Below are 22,372 nucleotides of genomic sequence, written 5' to 3' on the forward strand. Positions count from 1 at the left end.
GGCTAAATGTGCGCCTTATATAATAGGGGGGAATAGAGAATGATACCGATTCGCCGTCGCACGCACGCCAATTGGATGATTGCCCCTACGAGGGCCACGACACGTGCCATAAATCTGATAGACAGACAAATAAACCAATTTTTAAAAAACAAAAAAGAAATACAGTTTAATACTGAAATGTTTTGAACTAGTTAGTGATTTATGTTTAAATATTTTGACACATTGGATTAAAAACAGTGTTCTCACGTTAGGAGGGTATTAGATTTTAATAACTTTATATTTTAAAATGTATAAAATCCTTTTTTTTTCTGGCCAAGTCTTACAAATAAATCTTTAGTTAATTCCTAGTTTTGAACAGAGAAATAATGATGAAGCGGAGAAGTTTTCTTATTAAGGTATATACTGTTTTTAAAGTAACAGGCGGCTCCATTATCAACTCTAGCATGCTGGCTAATCTTCTGGACACGAATTTTACCTTGACAAAGGCAGGAACCAATCAGACCTAATGCACTAGGTCCCATTGGTTCCTGCCTTTGGTTTAACTACCCTTTGCCAAGCTTAGCCAACGTGTAGCAGAAACGGCATCTTTCAGGGGCATGAACGGAGCCGCCCTTTGCTTTAAACCTGTATTGGACGTAGAAAATAAAATGTATTTTTTAGGGAAAACTTAGAAAAGAACAAACATTACATTGGAAAGGAAAGTTCAGATATTTAAATTTCGCCAGTCACACCCCAACGCAGTCATTACAAACATAGTCATCATCTATGTTGCTTTCACTATATCCAACACATTGTTAGTGATACGACTTCGTGCAATGATGACATTCTACCCTATTTTTGAGTGTTGTCACTTCAGCACTTGAGAAAAATTTCCAATTTACCCTTTTTACATTGATTAATTGCATAATGGCTAAATACTCGACAGATGAAACGAACGTTTTGGCAGTTTCTTCAACTTTTATGATAATGTTGATAATTATGTCATCTACGTTTTCAGGACCCATTTCTACATCCTTTTCTTCTATTTTGGAAATTTCTTTTACCGCTCTGTCAACCGCATCCTTATTTTTAACTACTAACGTCAAACATTCTACAACTTTTTCCACATCTCTAATAGTTTGTGATTTTCTTGAAAGCTTACTAGCTTTCATTTCTGGCCATGCTTTAGGGTTATCCATGGATGAATACGCGTGTTCTGATTGCTGTTTAAACTTTTCCTGAGTGTCTTCATTGACTAATTACTTTTTTGTTGCTGCTTTTTCGTAAATGTTCGCTTTATCATACCTTATATATATTTCAGGTCCTTTTTAAACTGTGGAGAAAATCTTTTTTTCTGCTAATTTGTTATGTGGAATACTTTATAATCGTCCACACCAAGCACCTCCTTCCCGGGGAAAAACCGCGTCTCTGCTTTGTTCATTTTTTAAATTTATTTTTGTACAATGTTAAATTGTCCCGAAGTGGCGCCTTTAGCGCCACTGCTGTCAAACTTGTTAAAAAACGTTTTCGCGGGAATAAAAACCCCCGCCTCCGTCTGTAGTTCTTTTGTAATCGCATTCCAGTTCGGACGTGTTTTGTTTTGGTTGTCAGAATAAATTCAAGTTATTATTAGTAAATCACACTGCGTCTTTCTTCTACAATGGATTACCTGGTAAATATTGCTAGTCATGGACAATAAGTCCTTTAAACGGGAACCTGGGAACTTCTTAGTTTTTCTAGTTTTAATTTAAGTTCTTTGCGAGCCGTGAAATTAGGCCCCCTTTCCTACATTTAAATTTTACGGTTACATAAAGTGGCGAGCTTGCCAGGACTCGTTGAGACTAACATTACTTACACGCGTACTTGTGAATATTACTTGTGCCATTGCTTGAACTCATTAAATGTCGCGTTATGAATCCCGCCGATCCGCAAGCTTTGTTCGCGGCGCTCAACGCGCATCTACCGGGATCCTATACTCCCCCGAGGAGTACGCTCAAGATATAAACGTTGTAATCAAAATGCGCTAAAACGAGAAATGGCTATAATGGCAAACGCGTTTATGAAAAAGCCGTTTTGGACAATGCTGTTTTGATAACACGTCCAATCGATAACACACCATGAAACCGATAATCCCTCCCAAATAAAACACGACTGTATAATGTACGACTGGATTACCCGCGTAGAAATGAACTTTACATCCGCCACTGGTAAATTAGGGTATTCGGGGGTTACACCCACCATTGATTCGGACCGTTGCCTACGTTAATCAAGGTCTGTGCGCGGTGGCTTCGAAGGGGGGGGACTTTTAAGAAACGCGACTTCTAATTTTCTCGCGAGATTTCATGGATAGCTGGACCGAAACGCGCGCGAAAATGAGTATTTAAAATTCTAAGCGCGAGAAAATGAACATTTCAAATTCCAAGCGCGAGAAAATGAACATTTCAAATTATTTAGGTCCAGCTATTAGCGCCTCAGGTCCAGCTAAAAGCGCCTCAGGTGAGAGAATTTGGCAACTTAAATTGCCAAATTAAAAATAAAAATCGGCGCCGCGCACAGGCCTTGATTAACGTAGGCAACGCTCGGACACATTTCTCGATGAGCAATTCTGTAAATATATGTTTTCTCATATTGTCAGTATTTCGAAGAAATTACTATTAAAATCTGAAGATGTCACACCCTAATAAATCATTATCACACTTTTTTAAATAAGGGTACTGCGGGTTTGTGAAAAAAAGTTTTGAAAATACCACTTCAAAACCGATCGTTTGCAGCCATTTTTTCTTCAAATTATGTCGATTAGAAATTTTTCTAGACGACCGTTTTTATTCAAGTTTTTAAAACCTAAACGATCGATTTCAGATGAGAACATCTTCACAAATAATGTTAATCCTATGGGAAATTCATTTGGCAAATGATCGATTTTGATGGAGTTTTTCAAAGGTAAATGAACACTTCTTCGGACATAAAATTAAACTATCTACTTAAAAACGATGGTTTAGGTTAACAAAAACCGCTATAAAATCGATCGTTTGTATAAACGAATATCCGTTTTGTCTTCGGTCATTTATTCGCTAACAGTAGAGAGGTTTGGTCATGTATCCATTCTACCATACATTTAACGCCATCTTGGCGGGGTCCATCCGGGCCCGGGAAGACTCAACTAGTTCTCAAACTAATTGAGTATAAGGATGTGATGTTCTTGCCTAAAATTTAGTGAAATTCATTGGTATTACGCCGAATGGCAGCCGTTTTTTGATAAATTGAAACGTGAAGTTATTTTCAAGGAGGGATTACCGGATTTAACCGAATATAACGATAGTAATCCCTGCCTCCTGGTAATCGACGATCTAATGACCGAAAACAAAGGACAGATCGGTTCCCTATTTACTAAAGGTACCCATCACAGAAATGTGAGCGTGATTTTCATCACGCAAAACTTACTTTACCAATCTATTCATGTATCATAAATAAGAAGGTTCATCAATTCAAATTGAAAGAATTTGCGGGGGATACTATCCTCGAATTTCCCGTACACCTCACACCGCACAAAATGTACGGAATGCCAACCCCAAATATTTACCAGTTATGGAGTTGCCATCCTCGCAATGAGGAAGGATGTAAATTTCGTATCTTTTATTACGGAGGATACGAATTTCATTGTCCATATGAGTCCTTAAGAGTTCTGAACTTAGCTCTTCATATGTGTATGTTTATAGTATATAAAACTAACAAAACCGTAAGGAAAGATCCAATGACGCGAGTAATTATTTCGCGAATAAGTATTTCGCAGACTTTCTTTTATTAATAAAACGTTTGTATGTTTTACATTTTGTAGGCGAAGGATAGTGTTAAATGCTAAACAAAATTTATAAAATCTCGAATAAAAAGAAAATGTTTGAATGATATGGGTTTCTAATTATTTTACGTAGGTTTAATATAATTAATATTTTAAGCCCATTTTAAAACCTTATCTTTTGGCCATTTAAACAACCGCCTCCCGTACAAAAATGTTCTATAGAACTTCGAAGAAGTCCTATAGAGGCGTATGGGGCGCGAATGGGGTTCTATTTGGTATAGAGCACTCTATAGATTTTTCTATAGCAGTGGCTGTGTGGGGTCTCTGTGGGGTTTTTATATAGACATTTCTGTGAAGTTTCTAAAGGCGATTCTATATAGATTATACAGAAACTTTACATCTGTTTTATCAGTTTATATCAGTGGAGTCTTCAGCAGTGTTCTTTATATAAAGTAGGTAGATACTTTACATGGAGACCTACAACTACGTAGCTCTATTTTTCTGTGATTTAATATAAAATGTTGAGAAGTAATTAAGGATTGAATCATTTCATTTTATTTGTTTAATCACATTCTACTAAATTTGGAAATTCAAAAGAATATATACATTTTTCTTCTGTTAATGAAGATTCTAATATTAACATTTTCTCATCTATATCGCTTATAGGATAAGCTTTTAATTTTTTTTGTCTTTGACATTAAAAGTAAACGCTTCCTCACAGCTGAAGTCTCATAATTTTTAACGGCTTAATAATAACGTGGTAAGACTTGCCACAACTACAAAAGTTTAATTCCAAGTTGCATTGACAGTTTTCCAGGCCATAGAATCCAAAAATTAACCCTAGAGTCCCATCTTTCATTTTAACCCCACAATTTCTTCGCTTCGCTTTTTCTTTACTGGAGAATGTCATGCCACTCACAACCATTTTCTCATATTTTGCTACGCGTTCAGCAATAGGATAATTGTTATAGAATGGCTGTGGAGCTTTTTTTCCGATTCTTCTAAAATTATTAGAGTCGGTAGCCCTTGAAGAAAGGTTTTATTTTCAACTATGGTTACTCGTTTATGAAGTGGATACCCTCGTAACAATTCTTCATAGTAATATAATAAATGTTCATTAGCGTTAAAAGCATTCGGGAATAGCTGGGACATTTTTCGCATTATAACAATTTTTTCGGAAATTTGCAATGCGACATTCTGCGTGCCATGAAATAGTTCCATCAGTTTCCCGTTCATGTTCTCAAATTGGAAACACGAAATTGCCCACAAGGGACCCCAGTTAGCTACAGTTTCATGTATGTGCAATAATAAATGCAAATTATATGACATATTTTCTATTCCGTAGAGATTTTTGTATTGTGTTACAAATGATCGAAGGGTGTCCGCAGCTTCGTTTATTTCGTCTTCCGTGACATTCGAGGAGAGAAGTAGCTTAATGCTCAAAATTAACTTTAGCCAGTGTTTGTAGTAGTTAGGAGGTAAAAATTATTTTAAGAGCAAGGGAGAATAGTACAAAAGTCACGATCGCCATTCATTTGCCTTCCATTGTTTACGGTCACAAATGGATCGTGGAGTGCGTGTAATTTCATCGCTTGGTTTTAATGAAAGATATATTTTATCGATTTCTGTGATTTGCTTTCCTAAGTAGTATGGCTGTTGGAAATTTTTAGAATCGAACCATTTTATGGTTGTGGCTTTGACCACACCTTGGCAGACACTGTGCATGTAGTGTACTACGAACCCATCTACAATGTCGAAATGTTCCAGAAGCATCAAGGATGAAAAGCCTTTCACCCCGTTATTTGAAGTTTTACCTTTGGTCAGGACCTTTTCCGCAGCATCAGTTTTCATTTCTGTTTCAGTTCTAGGTAAAGTTTCTGATACTTCGTATATGTGACAATGTCCTTGACCTTTGGCAATAATTTTCCCTTCATTGAGACACCAACTACATCCATTAGAGCCATTAAACTGATTACTATTTTGAAGCACACAACGGGCTACCGAATCACAAGAACAAGGTCCGGGAAAAACTTTGATATTATTTAAGGTTTCACCGCTTTCATAGTTAAAGCCATCGCTAGACAACTTATTCATTTGATCCACAAATGGTTTAAGAAAAGTATTCATTTCTGGCTTCTCGGATCCAAACCACAGTGATGCTAGTTGCACATTTTTCACATTGTTGAAACCAACCTCTAGTTCATTAATTACATACAGTAAGGGCCATATGGAAAGCCCAGATGAATGAAACACTCGTACGCCATCAGTATTCCACGTTTGGGACAAATCCTGCTTCCGCATGGGAAGCTTTTTATACAAATGTCCTTTACATAACGGAGAAGGCTTGCAATTATTTTCGAATAACACGATAAAATAGTTTCCATTTTCCAAAGCTTGGTTTTCACATACATAAGATTTACAATACAAACAGTGTGCACTGCTTGATCCGATGTATGCTCTACACTCTTTATTTCTACAGTATATATGAGTAGTGAATTCACTTTTAGCGGCATCAAAGTGCTTGTAGAACAACTAGAGCGAGCGAGGAAGCTTCGTAACATCAGGCATATGAGCCTGAAGTAGTTTTAGGAGTGAAGATGTTGCCTCTTTACTACCTTGAAATCGAATTACATGAGCCATGATCATCAATAAGCTTTCTTTCAAGGTAATGTTGGAGCCCAAATATAGTTTTTCATCCTAATAAATGATTCAGTTAAAAATAAAAGAATGATTAGAGACGCAGCTCACTAATAATATCAAAACACTAAAAACCATTTCTTTGCTTACCAAATCATCATTGATAGTATGAACGTTATCATCCTCTTGAAAGTCAAAATGAAAATCATCGGCATTTTCATTCTCAATAGTAAAATAGGGTACATTAAAATCATGTAAAGCAAAAAAGAATCGAGGACCATCACTTCATAGAATAATTGCCACAATTGAAATGTTAAGAGTTATCGTTACATTTAAAATGTTGCGCATAATCTTTGCATTTAAATTGTTCTGAATAATCGTCACAATTAAATCTAAGCTTCTTTTCTTTATATAAATATTTTCGTTTAGATAAGATAAAATCTGATTGCATTGTTAACTATTCAGATTAAATAAATTGTATTTGAATAATTATATAATCGTTTAGATTGATTAAATCGTGATTATATTTAAATTAATTTTCATCGTGTAAACATTTTGAGGCACCTTAAACAGAAGTGATCTGCTCTACACATAAAAAATTTATTTGTACCAAAGAATTCAAGCTAGGGCCCCTAGCAGATGAGGCACTACTGCTTCATAAGCTTTCATCGTCATTATGGAGCTCAAGGCATGTTGCTGTGTTAGTTTTTGTAGTCGATGATGATATTGAACTTCTTGAATAGTGGTTTTGGTAACGTACTTGGACTGAGGCTGATGTCACGGAGGTGGTACCATCAGTTTGCCATATCTCGGGAAATTGCATAACTGGGTTCAAATCATTCGTTATTGTTGAAATTATGGAATAGTGAACGATGTCTAAGTCTAACTCTCCATTAACCAACTCATTTACTTCTTAAGATTTGTTTAATCTAGATTTTTTAACTCTATAGAATGTTTTTTCTCGGTAGAAATATATTATTATCTTTGGTGCATCAACTTTTCTGTTAGAGCGTGTACGGTGATAGCGGATTCCGAGTGTTAAAGTTTAAACTTTGCATTAAAAGGCTAAAAGTTCAAATTCATAAGAAGGGATTTTCCAACCGAAAGGCATTTATTGTATTTTTATAGCTTGTTTAATTCTGATAAGGAAATTTCCATAATGAACCATTTTAAAAGGGAAAAGAACCAAGGCTTAAAGGTCTCTTTGTGAATTTTAAAATAGGGAAAACAAATGAAGGCCAGCTTTTTTGTTTGTGAAATGAATAAATCAGTTTCTTTGGGACATTATTGATGTGGATTTGTGTCTCAAAGATAATGAAACAGTTAAGAAACATTTGAATGAGGGTAAGCAATTTTATAATTAAGACGATGGACATTTTGGGCATGATAATATAGAACATTCCGTTGCGTAACGACGTTTGTTTGGCCCGGCCGCAGCCCGACAATTAGGATCCTTCTTGAGTATCGAGCTTTCAAAAAGTATGAAAGCACCACGAACGTTACTACTTTTCCCTTTCACAATTTATTGCAATGCGCCTTGTCGCCGCTCGACTAAGATTTCTCGCACATACATGGCTAACTAATCTAAACTGAAATACAGGGCCTCAACTCTTTTAGAGAGTTTTTAATACAAAAAATATTTAAATGAAAGGTTTGTGGCGAAATTCAATTGTGCTATTTTGGACTGCAGCTCAGAATGCAAAGTTATTCTTATCATTTCATAAAAACTCCTTAGAAAATCGTTAAAATTCACTTATATGAGAATTGAAGATAACAATTCGTTCCCTTCATTGTGTCAAGGAAAATGTCGACTGAAAGTAAATCCATACAGATAGAAATACTCAAACATATCGACTCAGTGTTTGCTCAACATACAAGAGAGATCATGGCAGAAATAAAACGTCGGCAGCTACGTTGGACGGATTTGCAACGCAGATCCAAGCGCCAAAGTGGGAAAATATGAGGTTAGCTACTGAGAATGTGAACCTAACAGCACTTTCGTCAGATGCCTTTTCCGTTATCGCGCAAAACGCAAGCAAGTTAAACAATATGGCAACGGAAATGCAATACTAAAAAGGTTAAGGGCTCGAGGATTTGCGGTCTTTCAGCGGAGATCCTTCAAGAAATCGGTGAACTGAGGCAAAGTAATGAAGCACAGACATCCCCTATGACTTGTATATCTCACAAAGAGGAATGCAGTTCCAAAAACCAAATTAAAAATCCTACATGGGTCGATGTCGCAAAGCCAAAGAAGAACCTAACAAAGACTAATTCTGCTACTCATAACAAAAATGAGCGAGTCAACAAAAGAAAACAATCTGTCATAGTTGGAAGTTTTGCCGGTGCTCCTTTTAAGGGTGCCGAAAAAGAGAAAACCACAGTCCAACGAAAGAAAGCAGTGTTTGTAACGCAATATGAACCGGAATTAGCGAGCAGAGACCGATATGGTTAAAATTTTGAGGTTTAGATCAAAGCACAATAAATTGTCATCGTTCTACATATTTTCCTCACACGATGAATTTGACCGACTTTTGGATTGCACAACATGGCCCAGTGATGTACATGTGAAGCAATTCCGTGGAAATCTATATAATAACCAGATTGACCCGGAAAACGACGAATCGAGACCAACGAACAGAGCCTGTGCAGCAGAACAATTTGAAACCCACCTGAGCCAAATAGAGTCTTCGCCCTCAAGTGAAAAGCCGTCCTCGGGGCACTGCAATGGAGATGGTCACGACACACTAACAGTTGGAAAGCAAACAAAATAGAATGAATGTATCTCTACTTCAACTGCGCATGCGCCAGGGCGGTCTGAATTTAAATGAAGAATACTATCTCGGATCCTAATAGAATAACCATGATGAACAACCTGCGAGTATCGTATCAGAAAGTCAGAGGCCTGTGTACAAAACTGGATGACGCGAGAGTTAACCTCTTGAATATTGACCAGACATAATATGTCTGACCGAAACGTTTTTAAATGATAGTCATTTCGATAACGACTTCGTTCCGTTAGACATGACAGTTTTCCGATCAGACCGACTCCAAACCAATAATAAAGACAAGAGAGGAGGAGGCAGTCTTATTTTGGTTAAGAAAACCTTCAAAGTGAAGAGAAGAACGGATCTAGAACTTAGATCCAAAACCGTGTGGGTGGAGATGAGCGATTCTAACGACCAGGAAACGCTAATCGGTAACCATTACTTTGCACAAAGGCACCTAAAGAGGAATACGTGATGTACTTTGACAACTTAGCCAAAGTGTTAGAAGACAAGGATATGCAAATATTCATGGTAGGTGACTTCAATGTCCCTGGAATAGACTGGGAACTTGGCCTGACTGATCAGTGCAATTCGGGGGTAAAACCAAAAGCGGAAGCGATTCTCCATTTCGTTCTTAGCCTCAATCTCACTCAACATAACTCCTTTCGGAATATATCGGGAAACATCCTGGATCTTGTCCTCAGCAACTACAAATACCTTAAAATACCTATGCCGATGATAACAAGGCATTTGGAGACGCGTTTTATTGCCCTAATGGAAACAGAAATAAATCGAAATTCCTAACCTTTATAAATGTATCCCGTCTAAGATTTTAAATAATTATTTTAATGGACGACCCTTTTGTTAAAGAAGAGTTACGTAATATATGTTTTAAAAGGAGCTAATTTAACGCGTGTATAACTATAAAAAGTACGATTTTGTATGTTGTTATGCACGTAATAAATTCAAATTCAATTCCATTCAATAATGAACTTTAGGTAATCGGACCAATTTCTAGCTCAATACTTCAGTTTTGCGCTAATTTCAGGTATACAAGTGGGGACCTAAACCGTCTTCCTACCTTATATCTGGGGACATTTGTGTATAAATTATTAGATTTTTAATTAGTGTCAAAGCCTATATAGTTCCACCAAGTATTTCAAGATCTCTTTTAACACTCAGTGTCTAGCGTCATTTGAGACACTCGATTAGTTAAAATTCCTGCGTGTTACCAAAAGTTTATTATACCCCGCGACCGAGGCCTAAGTACGGGAAAAGTGCGCCGCGTAAAGGTTTTCCGCTGTCCATTGACGTCCTACTTCCTGAAAAAAGAGAAAATACAAGCCTTCATATTCTCAAAAAGGGAAAGGGGAAAAAAGGAAAAAAAATTTTGATATGGCTCCAAGTAAAGATAAATGTCCCAAGTGCCAAAACCCATTCTACGGGCAAGAACATTACGTACCTTGTCGAGAATGCCTTGGAAGAGAACACGGAAAGTGCCTGAAGGTTTCCCGTGAAGAGAGCTACTTGTTCTGGTACGGTGAAGATAGAAAAAAAAGAAAATACATCTGCTCTGCGGGCAAATCGAAAATGACTCAAGACTCTAGGATCTCTAGTCCGCTCCCCAGTAAAGTATCCCAGGAGAGGATATATCATGTCTCAGATTCCACCTCTAATGTAAAGGCACCGGAATCAGAACTGGACAAGAATAACTTAAAAGATCATTCAAAGAGGTGGGAATATATGCTATACTAAATCTGTTTATAGCATAATCCTTTCTAAATTGATTTCAAGAAGAACGCTACTCTATCGGTCAAATGAACTTTTATATGTCAATAGGCCTAATGAACCAAAAAGAAAACGCTTGGGTTGCGTTTTCGTTTCTGTAATGCAGAGAAATTAACGGTTCAGAGTGAGCCAAAAGTTAAATACACTTTTAAATAATTAGGCTTAGATTTTATAATCATTTTGGAAATCTGGGCCGCGTTCAGCAGAGCTCAGTGCTGTTAGCAGTGTCCTACAGAACGGGATTTTGTTTTTGAATTTTGACGTCACGGTGCTCAGCGCTGAGCTAGAGCGGTCTTCAAAGAAAATAGTCGGGTTTTAGGATAAAGTGACGTAAAACGCGTAGTTCTCGGCTTGGCCAAAAAAAACATGGAGGAATTAATTCAAATAGCTCTTGCTGTTTCTGATGGGACTATAGCTATTTAATTGGCGTGAAACCAGTTGATCACGCAAGAATTTTAAGAGACATGTTAGTTTCTAATTTTAATTATAAAAGTTGTTGTTATCTATCTCTCTAAATATGTTATCATACATTTTTTGTTAAGCCTTGGTACCTTGCACGCTTTATTGCGCTAGCGTCATTTTTAAAACACCGATGACCGGAGAAAAGCTATGACGACGCAGCTCACCGGTAAACGTTTTCCAAAATCCGCTGTCTTTTTTGGTGAGCCCTGCTGAACGCAGCCCAGACCAGTGAAAGGTCTGATCGTAATCGGATTATAGCTTTGTGTTTTCATGCTTTTTATGGTGCACATTTACTTTAAGTGTGTGTAGCCACAAATTAGCTTTGGTGTTATGTAACGTTAACAGTCATGTTGACCAATAAGCAAATTGTTAAGGTGAAACGAGAGGATAGTGTATACACGGCAACCCTGTTGTAAATATGGCTTTGAACATAGAGGTTATACAGTTGAGGAGTAGAAAATTGGACCTTTACAAACACGTATAGGTAATATCCCTCCAAAGTTTTATCTCTTCATTTCCCGTTTTTCCCCCAACGGATGATTTTAATGTGTACAAGTATATCCTTATAGGACGTAAAATGTAGTCTGATTTACAGTATATTTGCTATGCTTTTTCATAAATTTCAACTTCAGTATTTGTTCATAAAAAAAGAATCATTTCCATATCTGGGTAAATAAGTTTGTAAGTAGTCCTTTTGACTTGGAGAGGTAATATTTTGGTTTCCCCAACTTGTCATTTATTTACGTACAAAATATAACTCAATTAAATATGGAAATCTACGTTCACTGCTATGGAATTAAGAAGTTTCAATGCGGCTTGAGTTCCGTTAAAATTGGTGTTCTTTGTTTCGTTATCTAAAGTGAAACAGCATTTTTGTATCTTTCATTGAATTTGAGGAATTTTTTTCGTGTGGATTTGGAGGTTTTCCGACATCAATATCAAGTTTCTTCCCACCAAAATCTACTTGTAATTTCTGTATTTCCGCAAGAAACGGAAACAATGCTGGCTTGGTAGAAAACTTGCTATTTAATTTGAAGTGCAGTCCTTGTTGGTGCGTAATTCGTTGCATGAGAAGTGATTCCACGTTTCCGGTGGCTGCAGGGTGCTTGCCATCCAAGTGTTTACAAAATAATCTAGAAATTTCGTTACGTTTGGGTCATTTGTTGGAAATGTATCTTGCATTATTAACCATAGTTGGTCGAGCTCGCTCGGTGGAGCTAATGATAATCCCATGAGCTGGAGAACCATTAGTCTAACGTTATTGTTATTCTTATACTGTTCCGAGAGATGATTTAATTGCCCCAAAGCGGCTATCAAATTGATATTTTTAGCTGCTGCTCTTTTCTTTTTATTTCCCGATGTTTTTTAGACCTTCCTTAGTGGTGACATCGTAACGAATGATAAAATCTCGGAAATGTTGTTTGATTATATCGTTTTCTTCTTGGGAGTATAGATGGCTATTTGTTCTCCCGGTAAAAAAATTGTTCTAAACCTTAAATCGGAATGGCATTTTTGGGCTAAATCGCAAAGTAAATACCCGTGAGGTTTCTCAGTTGCATCCAGATAACATTCTACTATAAATTTCGAGTTGTTGGGTTCCAATTGTTTAGAGAGGACCACAAATTGCATAAGATCTCTCACGGTTTTCATAAGAATCATGTAATGAGCCTTTAAGGAAGTTTTTTCCAAATATATTTTGTAAATGGGTAATTACGAATAATTTCCTATGGTGTGATTGTTTAGTAATAATTTCTGATAAATAATTGTTCTTATTTTCTAATTTGAGATCATCTAAGATGATTAATATTGTTTGAGAGCCGTCGTATACAGTGACATCGGGTAAACCTTGACGCGTAATTACACCAATTTCTTATAATTCATCGTAACAAGGCTGATATATACTGTAATGCCAAACAACTTACGGTGGAATTCATAAACGTCGTACGAAACGCAATTTAGTACAGGTAGAGGCAGGAAGTTTGCGCATGAGGCCCTGCCCTCGTTTGTACTGAATTGCGCAGCGTCCGACGTTTATGAATTCCACCTTAAAACGACTATAGGTTCGAACATTTTATCCTTGTTTTCCCGAAGGACCGAAAATAATCAAATTTCCAGGTGTGGTGAATGGTATCATAGCTAATACTCGAATGACACTAATTTGAAATTATCATTCATAATTAAACGCGATTAATTAACAAGCGAACGCGCGCGCCCCGGGTCGCGAATCTCAAACGGCACGCGGCGAAAAAACCGCGCGGGGGGAGGAGGCAGGTCACCTCGAGCGCGTTGAAATAGTTTTGAATCTTCTTCAAACGTAATTGCGGCATCCTGTCTTGGTGGCTTTTTTAAGCCTTTAACATGGTCTGTCACTATTCAATGCAGTAGGTTTTCTACTGCTAAGTCAAAGAAGCTTGTACGGACACAACCGGCTAAATGTGCGCCTTATATAATAGGGGGGAATAGAGAATGATACCGATTCGCCGTCGCACGCACGCCAATTGGATGATTGCCCCTACGAGGGCCACGACACGTGCCATAAATCTGATAGACAGACAAATAAACCAATTTTTAAAAAACAAAAAAGAAATACAGTTTAATACTGAAATGTTTTGAACTAGTTAGTGATTTATGTTTAAATATTTTGACACATTGGATTAAAAACAGTGTTCTCACGTTAGGAGGGTATTAGATTTTAATAACTTTATATTTTAAAATGTATAAAATCCTTTTTTTTTCTGGCCAAGTCTTACAAATAAATCTTTAGTTAATTCCTAGTTTTGAACAGAGAAATAATGATGAAGCGGAGAAGTTTTCTTATTAAGGTATATACTGTTTTTAAAGTAACAGGCGGCTCCATTATCAACTCTAGCATGCTGGCTAATCTTCTGGACACGAATTTTACCTTGACAAAGGCAGGAACCAATCAGACCTAATGCACTAGGTCCCATTGGTTCCTGCCTTTGGTTTAACTACCCTTTGCCAAGCTTAGCCAACGTGTAGCAGAAACGGCATCTTTCAGGGGCATAAACGGAGCCGCCCTTTGCTTTAAACCTGTATTGGACGTAGAAAATAAAATGTATTTTTTAGGGAAAACTTAGAAAAGAACAAACATTACATTGGAAAGGAAAGTTCAGATATTTAAATTTCGCCAGTCACACCCCAACGCAGTCATTACAAACATAGTCATCATCTATGTTGCTTTCACTATATCCAACACATTGTTAGTGATACGACTTCGTGCAATGATGACATTCTACCCTATTTTTGAGTGTTGTCACTTCAGCACTTGAGAAAAATTTCCAATTTACCCTTTTTACATTGATTAATTGCATAATGGCTAAATACTCGACAGATGAAACGAACGTTTTGGCAGTTTCTTCAACTTTTATGATAATGTTGATAATTATGTCATCTACGTTTTCAGGACCCATTTCTACATCCTTTTCTTCTATTTTGGAAATTTCTTTTACCGCTCTGTCAACCGCATCCTTATTTTTAACTACTAACGTCAAACATTCTACAACTTTTTCCACATCTCTAATAGTTTGTGATTTTCTTGAAAGCTTACTAGCTTTCATTTCTGGCCATGCTTTAGGGTTATCCATGGATGAATACGCGTGTTCTGATTGCTGTTTAAACTTTTCCTGAGTGTCTTCATTGACTAATTACTTTTTTGTTGCTGCTTTTTCGTAAATGTTCGCTTTATCATACCTTATATATATTTCAGGTCCTTTTTAAACTGTGGAGAAAATCTTTTTTTCTGCTAATTTGTTATGTGGAATACTTTATAATCGTCCACACCAAGCACCTCCTTCCCGGGGAAAAACCGCGTCTCTGCTTTGTTCATTTTTTAAATTTATTTTTGTACAATGTTAAATTGTCCCGAAGTGGCGCCTTTAGCGCCACTGCTGTCAAACTTGTTAAAAAACGTTTTCGCGGGAATAAAAACCCCCGCCTCCGTCTGTAGTTCTTTTGTAATCGCATTCCAGTTCGGACGTGTTTTGTTTTGGTTGTCAGAATAAATTCAAGTTATTATTAGTAAATCACACTGCGTCTTTCTTCTACAATGGATTACCTGGTAAATATTGCTAGTCATGGACAATAAGTCCTTTAAACGGGAACCTGGGAACTTCTTAGTTTTTCTAGTTTTAATTTAAGTTCTTTGCGAGCCGTGAAATTAGGCCCCCTTTCCTACATTTAAATTTTACGGTTACATAAAGTGGCGAGCTTGCCAGGACTCGTTGAGACTAACATTACCAGTTGTACTTACACGCGTACTTGTGAATATTACTTGTGCCATTGCTTGAACTCATTAAATGTCGCGTTATGAATCCCGCCGATCCGCAAGCTTTGTTCGCGGCGCTCAACGCGCATCTACCGGGATCCTATACTCCCCCGAGGAGTAACACTCCTCCTCCTCCAAGCCTTGGTACTATTCCTGCGCATGGACAAGGACAAGCGGCAGGAGGAATCCCACCTCCGCCACCGCAAGGTGAAGCGACCAATATGTGGCTTACAAACTATTCAAACCCTAGCTAGTACGTTAGCGAATGTAGGAACCAGACCAGCCGCCAAAACTAGGCCAAAACCACCCCTTCACTTAATATTTAGTGGTGTTGAAGGTGAAAGCGCGCCGGAATTCCTTCGGACTTTGACGGAATTCGCGGAATATCACGGCATGAAGGGCAATGACATTATCGCGCTTCCACCCCAAATATTAAGGGGTCATGCATTAATCTGGTTTAGAGACATAAATAGGCCTAATCAAGTACTAACGTGGCGTACAGTAAAAGGCGCGTTTAGAGACTATTTCTTTTCTATAAGAGCGGAGGATTCCCTCCGCCAAGACAAAGCACAGTTTAAACAATCCGCTGATGTATCTTTTGACGCGTATATCGCCAGTATTACCGCGATGAATCAAAACCTACGCGTTCCGTACACTGACTCTGAACTCGTTGGTATTCGCAAGAAAAATATCCTCCCCGAGATACGCATCCATGTCTTTAACGACATAATAAGGATAATGGGCAGTTTCATAGAGAAGGGCCGCGTAACAGAAGAAATTTTACGAGCGACCCCCTCTAGCTCATTGCATCCTAGAGACAGTGCAAAGTCTACCCCGCGTAAAACCAGTGGGAGAAGAAATTCTCCCACCGCCGCGGTTTTAACAAAACCGCCGGGAGGCGGTGCGACATCAAAGGTTGCGACCCCAAACGCAAGAATTTCCAATAGACCTACACCGGCTCAGACAGAGCAAAACGATTTAAGTCGCGTAGAATGCTATAAGTGCGGATTCTTAGGGCATTATGCTACCGCCTGTCCGAGCAAACAAGAAGTCGCGCCGCAGCACGCTTCGGGAAACGCGAAGAAAGTAAAGCCCCTCATGGAAATTGGCTCTATGGATGTGCGTCGCTGTGAGGTTGATCCTCCCGTGGCCATAGAAGCCGTGTATTCGCATGGGACTTTCTAGACTAGACTAGATTCAGGCGCTGATGCATGTTTTATCAGCTTATATCAGTGGCGTAATTTAGTCAGAACTTTGAAACCAGACTTAGTACTTCCGGAAGAAGAAGAGACTCAATGTATAGTGTTAGGCGATGGAAGTTATACCTTCACGAAGGGACGCGCGCGAATAGACTTCCGCTTAGGACAGTTGAAACTAAAGCAGGAATTTCACGTAGTTCCCTCACTACCAAACGACTTTATTCTGGGAAAGAATTTCCTGTATAAACATCGTGCCATTTTGGATTTTGGTACCAAAACTTGTCAGATTGACGGAACGACGTTTCCATTCGTGCTTAATCTCCCGGGGTTAAAGACACCGACCCCTCAGATTATAGAGGATATTGAACAAGCTGTCGCGTCGCCTACACTGAGTCCTAAACAGAAGGAAGACTTAAAAACTTTATTATTGCGATTTCCAAAACTATTTTCGGAAAAAGCGGGACGTACTAACTTAGTCTATCACGAGATACGCACTACCACCGAAGTTCCCGTTAGTCAACGCGCGTATCGTGTTAGTGACGGAAGATCATCTTCACGAAATGATCCGCGACGGAATCGTGGAGCCATCCGTTAGTCCTTACGCGTCGCCTGTGGTACTTGTCCACCAGAAATGCAGAAAGATACGTTTCTGCGTTGACTATCGCGCTTTAAATAAAGTTACCGTGAAAGATCCGTATCCGCTTCCGCGAATAGAAGAACTCTTAGGAAAAATGGGTGCCCCAAAGTTCATCACAGCACTGGACTTAAAGAGCGGCTATTGGCAGATAGACCTCCATCCGCAAGCGAAAGCGAGGACCGCTTTCATCACGCATGCGGGAAAGTACGAGTTCAAAGTACTTCCGTTCGGTCTATGCAAGGCGCCGTCGTCGTTTCAACGACTCATCGACGAAGTCTTTAGGGATGGACATCACTTTTCCATCTGTGTCTATTTGGATGACATCGTCATTCCATCCAGTACTTGGGCTGACCATTTACAAGCCTTGGAATATGTCTTTCACCGACTGTCTGAAGCGGGACTTACGCTTCACACTAAGAAATGTCGCTTTGCGCAAAGCGAAGCGACCGTGTTAGGGCATATCGTAAATGAACGAGGGATTCACATTGATCCCTCCAAGACTAGGGCTATTGTAGACTTTCCAGTACCAAAGAACGTGAAAGAAATCCAAAGATTTCTGGGCATGGCGGGATGGCACTCTCGATTCATCCTGCAGTATTCCAAAATCGTTGCCCCGTTAAACCATCTCAAGAAGAAAGACGTTCCGTTCCAGTGGAAAGAAGAACAGAAGAAAGCGTTCCAGGCCATCAAGGATGCGATCTGCATGGCGCCTCCTTTAGCGGCTTACATTCCTAAGTTGCCGTGTATCCTGACCACGGATGCTAGCGACGCCGGACTTGGAGCTTTTCTGTCGCAAATTCAAGATAACGTCGAGGTACCTATTGCCTATGCCAGTAAACAGCTGACCGACGTCCAGAGAAGATACACTACCACGGAAAAGGAATGTCTTGCCATCTATTGGGGAGTTGTAAAGTTCCGGCCATACTTGGAGAACATACCTTTCACTGTGATCACCGATCACAAAGCGCCCCAGTGGCTATTCACTTTGAAAGAACCAAATTCTCGACTTGTTCGTTGGGCAATGTACTTGCAGACGTATGACTTCAAGATCATACACAAGAAGGGAGTTGAGAACAAGGTTGCGGACGCATTATCAAGAGCGCCTGTCTCGCTATTAGTCATGTCTTTGGAAGACATGACTTCACCGTCCTCGTCAGAACATTCCAGTCCAGCGGAATCCTCTTCAATGACGTCGACCTCGTCCTCAACCAGAAGCGGATTAGCTCCTCCCGCCAATCACGCATTGTACCACTCTTTCACGCTGGAAGAAGTGCGAACGGCCCAACAAGATGAACAAGCCACCAATGACATCATAGTCCAGTCATCCGGAGATAATCCTCAACGACATCGGTACTATGAACTAAAGAACGATGTCTTATACCGAAAGGCCTATGGTAGACAACCAGCAAAAATCTATTTGCCACAGCGGTTCCGGCGGGACGCCATCCGCTTATTTCACGACCACCCTCTATCTGGACATCGAGGTCGGGATCGTACCTGCGACAAAGTACGAGCCAGATACTGGTGGCCATCCTTCCGGCAGAACATTACCAGTACGTCCGCGGATGTCCTTTGTGTCAAATGCACAAGGCCCGCAATAGAAAACGTCCAGGTCTCATGCACCCTACGGCCATTACTGAGCCATTTGATTTGCTGGGAGTGGACATAATGGGACCTCTACCAAGAAGCCGACACCATCACAAATACCTCCTGGTTTTCACGGACTATGCCACTAAATTTGTCGAACTATACCCGATGAAGAACATCACTGCCAGGACGTGTGCGAAGAAACTCGTCTCCATGATAGTTCGCTACGGATGTCCGAAAGCCATCGTAAGCGACAACGGGACACAATTCGTTTCCCAACTTTGGAAGGACATTCTGAAGATTTTCAAAGTCAAACCACGATACATCATTCCGTATCATCCACAGAGTAACATCGTGGAACGCACAAACAGAGTTCTGGGCGAAATTATTTCAATGTTCGTTGGTCGAGATCACCGAAGATGGGACGAGAACTTGCCATTTATTCAGTTCGCCATCAACTCGACTTCACACACCACGACAGGAAGAACTCCTTTCTACCTGAATATGGGTAGGGAACCGAGATTTCCCTGGGACTTGGACGTGGGTATGCCACTAGCGGACTTTGTTGAAAGGTCCGCATCGCTCTCAGCTTTAGCTAAGCAACTTGCTTTGTCTAAAGAACTTGCCAAGAAAGCGCAAGCACACCAGAAACGCTACTACGATCAAAAGCGGGAAGCGATTGAATTTCCCGTTGGCGTACTTGTCTGGAAGGAGACGCATTCCTTGTCTCAAGCGGCACGTAATGTCGCCGCTAAGTTATGTCCCAAATGGGATGGTCCCCACAAAATCACTAAGAAGACGGACCGATTGAGATATCAACTAGAAAACCAAGAGACTGGAGAAAAGAAAGGAATAGAGAATATCGCTCATTTATAGCTGTATTGGTCAAACAAAAATGTCTGCCAACCGGACGGAAGCCAGTCATCTTCACCGTCAAGCAGTTCCTCTTCAAGTTCTACCTCGTCACAATCTATACCTGTACTTCGGGACGCTGGAGTCAGTACTGGTGACGAACGTCGTGAGACTCGACGAGAACGAAGACAACGACTGTTGAGAGACCAAGAAGCTCAAACCGAGTCGTCTGGAGAAACGTCATCGTCATCCTCATCTTCATCCACTAAAGGATCCTCTTATTCCCCGTCGGAAGAAGTTCCAGAGTCCTTCCCCGAAGTCTCTGATCTACCTGCGGAATCTGAACCAGACGCTTTCTCCTTGTTCTCAGATCCTCCAGCGGTCTTCCGAGTGAATCGGATGCCGCCAGACCTTTCTCCTCCTTCCTCTCCTGATAGAAGCTCGAGGGAGAAGTCTCTCCCTCCAACCTCTCCTCTATCTCACCCCGACGATTCCAGTTCTTCCTCTGAGTCTGAGGAAGACGAAGTGGAATTGTCCAACCCCATCCCCATAAATCCATGAGATTCGTCAATCGTTTTCGTAAAGGATGGAAACGTGAGATAGTCATGAGGAAGAAACCAAAGCCTGGAGGTCCGGAACTGGACATTTATTATCACCCTCTAGCAACATATCCGCATGAAACTCTTCGGTCTCGCGCAAACGTAGTACAATATTTACGCGGGCATGCAATCACCGATGTGACTTCGTGTGATTTTAACTTTTCGCGTCAACCTATCTCGCGCGAACCATGGGAAACTGTTCGGAACGAAACATAACGTTTTGACGCGGCCCATGGAATTCGCCATCGCGAGAATTAGCAGCGACAGAAGACTGCTGCCGAGGCCAGGAGGCCCTCCTCGCCGCCTGCCCAAGACTCAGCGGATTGGGAACAAGAGTACCGCAGCAGACGACTTTTCTTTGGGGGGAGGATGAAACCGTCCTAAGCCAGAACCTCCTTCCCGGGAAAAAACCGCGTCGTCTGCCTTACCTACCTCGTATGTAGCATTGAGAGTGTTGACCTGTGTTGACTTCCTCTAATTCATAAACTAACTCATTAATATGACGAATGATTTGGAATGGCCCAACCCATTGTGGTGTCAATTTGGCTGAAATATGTTGTCTTGCGTTGGATAATTGGCGGGACTCTCCATACCATCATCCCTGGCTGGAAATACTCTTCTTCTCGTCGCATGTTATAATACTTGCGCTGTCGGGCTTGATTTTTTTTCTATAGTGGTTTTTACACGTCCTAATTCGTCCTTCAACATAGTTAACCGTTTATGAGTCTCCGGTAACAACTCCGTCGGGTCTGCTTCTTCTAGAGGATCGTCATAACCTTCCCAAGGCATTCTGGGTTCCCTTTCATGGTTTAAGAAGAAAGGGGTTCGTCCAGTAGTTTCATGGGGACTACTATTTATTGCAAATTGGAGTACTGGTAGCCCAGTGTCCCAATTGCGATGATCATTCCCGATTTGGATGGAGAGTAGCGCCTTTATGGAACGGTTTGCCCTTTCTACAGGATTCGCTTGGGGATGGTACGGGTAGGTATAACTACACTGGATACCGAAAAGGGTACATGTTTCTTTCCAAAGACTAGAGACGAATTGGAGGCCATTATCGGACATAATTTTCTTAGGTGATCCCCATCGTAGGACTAATTCCTTCAAACAACCACTAATAGTCTGGGCAGTTATGTCTTTTAAAGCTATAATCTCGATATATCTTGAGAAAACGTCCAAGGACACTAACAAATATCGGTTTCCATTATAACTAGTGGGAAGCGGCCCCATTAGATCGATGCTAACTAAATCCCAAGGATTATGTGTCGATGTGGACATCATAAGTCCTGGTGTTTTTTATTTCGGCTTATATATTGTTGACAGGTTATGCAAGTAGCTACGAATTTAGTGACATCTACTTTTAATGAGGGCCAATAATACCGAAATCTCACGATTTCATAGGTCTTATCCCTTCCTTTGTGTCCAGCTAGTAAATGGGTGTGAAAGAGTTGTAGGCAGGAATGTCTTAATGTTTTGGGTAGGTATATTTTCCTAGGTTGTGTACCCCATGCTTTTCTATACACCAATCCATTAACTAGCTCATAGAGGTCAGTCTTGTTTTTATTGGATAACTGGGCCCTTATATGTATGGTTTCTGCATCAGCAGCCTGTTCTCGACGTATGTCTTCTACAGTAAAGGTATTCAATAACAACGGGGGAGGTGCAGGAAGGCTGCTTTGGTTCAGGGAGATCGCCCCTAGAACGGGAAACGCGTCTCTGGACAAATAATCCGCCACCACATTCTCTACACCTTTCCGATATTGGATCTTAAAATTAAAGGATTGCA

General features: G+C 40.0%; 1 protein-coding gene and 1 long non-coding RNA gene across 2 annotated transcripts in view; both read right to left on the reverse strand.

The window, feature by feature from the left end:
* The window catches only part of LOC149685898 (uncharacterized), a 59,543-nt gene that overhangs the window by 22,998 nt on the left and 14,173 nt on the right, over nucleotides 1–22,372 (reverse strand). The gene's annotated exons all lie outside the window — the stretch shown is intronic.
* On the reverse strand, nucleotides 6,308–7,235 carry LOC149685900 (uncharacterized). The gene is made up of 4 exons (XM_089870877.1): nucleotides 7,173–7,235; nucleotides 7,050–7,108; nucleotides 6,563–6,695; nucleotides 6,308–6,472 (listed from the first exon to the last, which is right to left on the reverse strand). Exons 1-4 carry the CDS (start codon nucleotides 7,233–7,235, stop codon nucleotides 6,308–6,310), a joined length of 420 nt encoding a protein of 139 aa, XP_089727003.1.

Source organism: Phalangium opilio, unplaced genomic scaffold (assembly GCF_054372755.1).
Source record: "Phalangium opilio isolate 3A_F unplaced genomic scaffold, DU_Popi_V2 ptg000032l_1, whole genome shotgun sequence".
NCBI lineage: Eukaryota > Metazoa > Arthropoda > Arachnida > Opiliones > Phalangiidae > Phalangium > Phalangium opilio.

Coding starts and splice junctions, on each gene's coding strand:
- LOC149685900 (XM_089870877.1), bottom strand. CDS start 7,235: ATGCAATTTCCCGAGATATGGCAAACTGATGGTACCACCTCCGTGACA. Junction 7,109..7,172: donor TGACATCAGCCTCAGTCCAA/GTACGTTACCAA, acceptor AAACTAACACAG/CAACATGCCTTGAGCTCCAT. Junction 6,696..7,049: donor GAAGCAGTAGTGCCTCATCT/GCTAGGGGCCCT, acceptor TATTCTATGAAG/TGATGGTCCTCGATTCTTTT.